The 6,938-nt window shown below is 41.4% G+C and overlaps 1 protein-coding gene across 2 annotated transcripts; it reads right to left on the bottom strand.

Annotated features, from left to right (window-relative positions):
- Positions 1–1,469: 1,469 nt before the first annotated feature.
- LOC101099500 (olfactory receptor 4D11) lies at positions 1,470–5,542 on the bottom strand. Of its 2 annotated transcripts, XM_045038161.1 has the most exons (2): positions 4,643–5,542; positions 1,470–1,487 (listed from the first exon to the last, which is right to left on the bottom strand). In XM_045038161.1, exons 1-2 carry the CDS (start codon positions 5,540–5,542, stop codon positions 1,470–1,472), a joined length of 918 nt encoding a protein of 305 aa, XP_044894096.1. The 2 variants fall into 2 exon arrangements, with proteins under 2 accessions (XP_044894096.1, XP_003993459.3); XM_003993410.3 differs by lacking the exon at positions 1,470–1,487 and having other exon boundaries at positions 4,607–5,542.
- Positions 5,543–6,938: the final 1,396 nt, after the last annotated feature.

Below are 6,938 nucleotides of genomic sequence, written 5' to 3'. Positions count from 1 at the left end.
GAAAGTAGTATGCGAGTGTTAGGAGACTGCACATCCTCTCCTGTGAGAGGATGTCAGAGTGACTGAACAAAAAAAGGAAAGCAGAGTTCGAAAGAGCAGGCTTTGCAGTCTTCAGAGGTACCTTCATCAAGGTACCACACGCAGTGCTCCAGTGCAGGGCGCAGAAATGAGATCTGAGTAGCATTACTTTAAATATAAACTCCTCTTGGATATAATGGATCTGCTGGGTTCCTATGGACGCTATCTTTTTACAAAGAGTAGGAAAGCTACTTTGAAAGTATATTGTGCATGTTGCATCAAAACACATGCATGATAGTGAGGGTGAGGGGGAAATGGACAAAGAAATACAATCTTATGTGTCTTTGCAAGGTCAAAATACAGATCATAAGAATTTCTTAAAAATCACTCCCAAAGTGGGGCACCTGGGTGGCTCTGCTGGTGAAGCATCTGACTTCGGCTCAGGTCATGATCTCATAGTTCGTGAGTTCGAGCCCTGCATTGGGCTCTGTGCTAACAGCTTGGATCCTGCAGCCTGCTTCAGATTCTGTGTCTCCATCTCTCTCTCTGCCCCTCTCCCACTCATGCTCTTCCTCTCTCTCAAAAATAAATAAACATTAAAAAGAAATCACCCCAAGGAGACCTCATCCTTTGGAAACAAGCTTGTCAAGCCTGGACAGAGCTACAGCCTGAGGGCTACCCTCACATCCCAGCTTCCCACTGAGCAAATGCTGCACATTCTCTACATGGAGTGGAATTTCTCATGTCACAGTTTTCTCTTTCCCAATATTGAAAGGCCTCTATCCTTAATTGAATCCCTAAAAATTTTAGGAGCATGATTCATGCTCATCAGCACATAAGGGCACAGATAAACAAGCTAACCATTAAAACACCTTACTCAAAGCCCCCACACTTCCATTCCCAGCCAAGAAACATATACTAAATTCAGGAATTGTTGTCTTGGTGTATTTTTCCAAGGCAGTCACCCTCCTGAGAGCTGGGATATTAGCACCATCTCACTTTCAAAGCACTTTGAATCTCGACATCTCACCAAGTAGAATATATCACATCCCTGAAGCCAACTGACCTTCTTGTATTCTGTAATCCTTACTTCCCCTTTTGTGAAAAACCACCACTTTTATTTGCTTGATTTGAGTTATGGTTTCAATAGAAACATTCTATACACTTGTGGCATTTCTGAAAAATCAACACTAACAGCTTTCCAGTTTCAGAAGATTCACACATACCAATACTATCCAACTTCAGTCTCCAAATGGGAAATTGATCTTCTTATGAAGCTCCGGCTGCATCTGACAGGAAGTACGTCCTGGGGAAATACTGTGTTTAATGGAAAGCCAACCTCAAGGTTAGTGATTTTGTTACTTTCTTTCTGTAGGTGGGAAAAGGAAGCTTCAGGGAATCACATCCAACTGACTCCTCCACTTTGCCCTATAGTGCCTCGGCCATCTCAATTAGTCCCTCAGCCACAAGCCAAATATAGGAATGAGCAAAGGGAATACTGTTGGGTATATGCAGGGAAGCTGAGTGGCCAATTCAGCGGAGTTCCTATGGGACTCCCTCATCTCCTCTCTGCCCCATCTCACACATAATGCAGAGGTCCCAATGCACATTCAGGACACAAGCTTTTCTCTGGAGGAAGTATATGAGACAGTGCATTATCCCCCTTGGCTCAAGAAGAAAAGTTGTGTTCAACGACACCATCCCCACAAGGAACTGTGCAGTCTTCCTCCTGACCAAAATCTATTTGCTTGCAATCAGCTGGGAAATGAAACTTAAGTAAAAGAGTACCAATGGAAAAAATTAAAGCTCTGTGGCTACTGATAGGGCAGCTCTCAGAGACTGGACAGTGTAGATTTATCTGTGCAATTTCTGTTTAATGCAATAGGTACATTGTCCCTCTGCAATTACCTTAATCTACTACATCTCTGAAATCTACAGTTCACTTAGGACCTAGGAGCGTAGCACAGTGACAGTTCTTGATATTCATCAATTTAATTATTTTGAAGTTATTTTATGTTATTGGGTTCACAGGTACCCAGAGATGTTTATCATTAAAACGTTTGATTCAGGGAGTAATGCAGGAAAGGGTAATTCGAAAGCTCTACGTATACCCAGAGTCGTTAAATTTCCTATGGCAGTTAACAGCAGAACTGCAAAAATAATAAAATCTTATTTAAATGGAAAAAAATGCAGCCCATCCATGTTGTGATTTTATGTCATCCATATAAATGATGTATGTTTGTGTAATAAGATGTATTGCTTTTCCCTTCCCCTGAATTATTGATCAGGTTATGTTGTATGTTTATTTAGAGATGGTTGAGGAAGTGTCGGGAGCCATGGTGTGGAAGCGGTTTCTGGGTTCTCGACCTTTGGGATTATGCTCCAGTGATACAATGATTCACACCCCATATATCTTCGGTGCCATCCAGTTCTGACATAGCAGTAAAAATATGAGATACGAAGGAAAGGATAGGACATATTTGCATGAAATGGATCATAAAGTGGCTTGTGGTGTGCATTTTTTATAGACAATTTCATAAAGAAAAGCCTAAGGACTCGAGACCAAAGCTATACAAGTAATGTGGCAGGACTCTATGAATGGTGACTTAAGTGTGAATTATTCTTAGAATTTTCATGCTAGAGGAAGTAGGTTAATACTGTAAAAAGTTGGAATTGATTGATCAAGTGACAGGAATGGCAAATGATTGAGCCAGTCAGTTGATGAATGATTATGAGGCCAGCCCAGATCCAATGACAGATATAACTGAAGTTCATCCCCAATACTCACTACCCTTTGGCTAACTTTACTTGGGCTCTCTTCTAGCCTACTGAGTCTGTCTGACTTTTTTATCTGACGCCTTATATCACCTTCACAGCTAGGGTTTATCTTTGACTCATTATTCTTTTGGTATGAAACTCTCCTGTGCTGTATCTCATCAGCTATAGGATGTCTCTTTGATGTGAATGAATAGCAAGCAAATCTATTGTCATATTTTAATGACAGAACACTAGAAATTTTAAGATGATAGATGCTTTGAATTCAGTGTACATTACTTTGCTTTTTATCCCATCAGGTTTTTTTCCTTGATAATGAGGAATACGGGCCATATTGGAGAAGAGTGCAATAGGCTCATGGGGGACCGAATGTGTGTTAGGCAGAGCAGTAAGGGTGATATTGAAAATGACATTTGTCTTGCACTGAACATTTACTATCTGCTGGGCATTGTGTGTTTCACGTATATCATTTCCTTTTAACTATATCAATGACTCCATGAAATGGACATTATAAATATCTTTGCATAAATGAACTATGACCTGAAGAGAGATAAAATAACTTGCTCAAGGTCACACAGCTGGTAGATGGCAGAGACAGGATCTGGATCCAGGTCACAAGGCTTTACTTTTTTACTTTATGTCTTTCCCATGCTCTCCCAGATAAAAAACTAGCCTATACCACATTTCCCCAAACATCAACAGATTGAAAAACAGACTGATTAGAATTTTACTTTCTTGAACACCTCCTCTCTTCCTCTTTGGTGGGAAGAATGTAAATCCTTAATAGTGAAGCCAATGAGACTGGAATTGGTTCTTAAATAATGAGAATGGGTTGCTCTTCGTATAAGATTCCTGAGGTTCTGCTTTTGCCTAAACTTATCATGAGAATGTGCATCTGGCTTGTCTGGCTCTGCATGTGATAAATCCTTTTAGGCCCAAGTTTCTTCATTCCTGATAGGAATCCAGTAGGACAACCATTACGTACTACTTGAGGTTCTCAGTGGTCACATCCCCATGTGGAGTTTAAGGTGAGAAAATTCCCTAATCTGTGATAGGACATATGCACCCATATATGTGTACTACCGGAGCACGGATCATAAGATCTTTCTTAGAACAGGATTGCAGTTTGGTGTAGACAGTTCTGGTAATGTAACACATTGCCTTCTTATGGCAGAAGGACAATAGATTAGGTATCTGAAGACTTTTCTCTGCAATTCACTTGATATAAGATTTTGAGCAAATCACTCATACTTAGACTTCTATTAACTTGCCTGCTGAAAAAGGTGTTAGATTCAATCTGTGTCTTTACTTGCCATATAGTTGTCCTTGAATAGAAACACATCAATCAGCTCAGTCCTATAATACTAGTTATCTGCATGCTCACCAGAAACTTAAGTTATCAGTAACCTATTAAATAGGAAAATAAATTGCTATCTAGTAAGTATAGTTGGTTTATTGACAACGTATTTGGTTACATAAATATGACTTTATGGAAAAAATAATGAAAGGAGTCCTTGGTGATGAAGAGGTTGGAGATACTTATACTATTCCATTACAAAAGGCATGAGTCTTCTCCTCAGTCTCCTCATGGTTGTATTGCAAAAACAACATGTACCTCTCTGGCTAACAATTTGATTTCTTTTGTAACATGAAACCCAGATTTTGTCATTATTATTGCATGCTGAGCAGAATCTTTGAAAGTCCTCTGGGTCTTAGAAGAAATCTAAAAGTTAATCAGAAATCCTTGAATAAATAGCAGTTTATTTCATGGACAAATGTTTTCAAGGGTGCTGAGAAGGAGTGAGCTACCTGTCTATTCCCTGTCAGAAGGCATGAGTCTTCTCTTCAGTCTCCTCATGGCTGACTTCATCTCCTGGTTCCTCAGCGTGTAGATCAAGGGGTTCAGCAGCGGGGAGATGACAGTGAAGGTGACAGAGATGGCTTTATCTGTGGGGAGGGCAGTGAAGGGCCGGGCATAGACGTAGATGCAGGGCACAAAGTGCAGGGTCACCACAGTGATGTGGGAGGTGCAGGTGGAGATGGCTTTCCTCCTTCCCTCCCCTCCCTGAGACCTTAGCATTGTCAAGATGACTGTGTAGGATGCAAGCAGGAAAATAAACCACAGGGTAGTGACTAAGCCATTGTTGGAAATCATCAGGAGTTCAAGTACAAAGGTGTCTGTACAGGCAAGTTTGAGGACCTGGGGGACGTCACAGTAGAAGCCATCAACAACATTGGGTCCACAGAATGGGAGGGGCAGCAACAGGGAAATCTGCACGATGGAGTGGACAAAGCCCCCCACCCAGGAGGCCACGATGAGGGCAGTGCATCGCCCTCTGCTCATGATGGTCACGTAGTGCAGGGGCTTGGAGATGGCCATGTAGCGGTCGAAGGCCATGACAGAGAGAGAAAAAATATCTGCCCCCCCGAGGAGGTGGAAGAAGAAGATCTGAGTGATGCAACCATTGAAGGAGATGGTCTTCGTCCTTGACAGGAGGTCTACGAGGACCTTGGGAGCGGTGATGGAGGAGAAGCAGATGTCCAAGACGGAGAGATTGCGGAGCAGGAAGTACATGGGCGTGTGAAGGCGGGACTCGCAGGTCACAGTGACCATGATGAGGAGGTTTCCCAGAAGAGTTGTCATGTATACCAAGCACAAAGAAAGAAATAGGACCAAACTCAGGTTTTGGGACTGAGTAAGTCCCATAAATATAAATTCTTTTACCCTTGTGCTATTTCCCAACTCCATTGAATCATGTTTCTTCTTCTTTGTGCAGCTTGGGAAAAATGAAAAGTATTATCACAGAAAGTGTTCACTCTCCCTTAACACATCAGGTTTAAAGAGTTAGGTATTAGGACTGAAAACTAGGGAGCTGCTGTTAACACATGAAGGGCTGTTCTGAAATTACTGCTAGTGTGTGGGAAATGACATCTGATTAATACAAGCATGCATATAATTATTCTTCTGTAAATTATAAATATTTTAGATGTGACATAAAAATAAGTATAGAAGTTCTACATGTTCAAGATAAACAGGTAGATGTGAAATATTCAGGAAGGGACTCTTGGAGCATGAGGGATAAAAAAAAAATGGAGTCAATTTGGTGTGTGGGAAAGGCAATGTGTTTAGTTTCTTTTCCAGATTGCATGCTCCACGTAAATGTTTAAATTTTTTTTTTATTTTAGAGAGAGAGAGAGAGAGCACATGAGCAGGGGAGAGGGGCAGAGGGAGAGAGAGAGAGGGAGAGAATTCCCAAGCAGGCTCCATGCTCAGCACAGAACCCAACATGGGGCTCCATCCCATGACTCTGGGATCATGACCTGAGCCAAAATCAAGAGTTGGAGGCTCAACCGACTGCCCCTGCATGTTCCATTTAAATGATTTAAGAACCACTATCTGCAAAATGGTTCTCTTTGGACTGAACTCCACAGAAACACTCCTCCCTTATTTATTTATTTTTTTATCTTATTTTTTATTTTATTTTTTATTTTTTTAATGCTTTTATTTATTTTTGAGACAGAGAGAGACAGAGCATGATCAGGGAAGGGGCAGAGAGAGAGGGAGACACAGAATCTGAAGTAGGCTCCAGGCTCTGAGCTGTCAGCACAGAGCCTGATGCAGGGCTTGAACTCACAGACTTGCTCGAACTCACAGACTGTGAGATCATGACCTGAGCTGAAGTTAGAGGCTTAACCGACTGAGCCACCCAGGCACCACTCTCCCTTTTTTAAATCAAATTTAGGTGCGCCTGGGTGGCTCAGTCAGTTGATCACTGACTCTTGATTTTGGCTCAGTCATGATCTCATGGTTCATGGGTTCAAGCTCCAAGTTGGGCTCTGCACTGACAGCATGGAGCCTGATTGGGATTCTCTCTCTCCCTTTCTCTTTGCCCCTCCCATGCTCTCTTTCTCTCTCTCACCCTCTGTCTCAAAATAAATAAACTTAAAAAAATAAATTGCAAATTTAATTATATGAAAAATAAAAAAAATTAAGGTCATGAAGTTCTTCTCAGTGGTCTATTCTCACTTAACAAGACTTCTTTACTTCTACCTTTATTTTACACTACTTTAGGTACCAAAATCCGTGTGTGATGAATAGCTCCTCAGCTATGGAAATGAAGGTGTAACTCACAGTTTCTCTTCTG

The sequence above is a fragment of the Felis catus genome, chromosome D1 (assembly GCF_018350175.1).
Source record: "Felis catus isolate Fca126 chromosome D1, F.catus_Fca126_mat1.0, whole genome shotgun sequence".
NCBI classification, from domain to species: Eukaryota; Metazoa; Chordata; class Mammalia; order Carnivora; family Felidae; genus Felis; species Felis catus.
Note: the sequence above shows the minus strand (reverse complement) of the source record. Positions and strands in the feature narration are given on the sequence as shown.

Bases quoted from the DNA above. Each gene is read 5' to 3' on its own strand.
- LOC101099500 (XM_003993410.3), bottom strand. From the start codon at position 5,542: ATGGAGTTGGGAAATAGCACAAGGGTAAAAGAATTTATATTTATGGGA.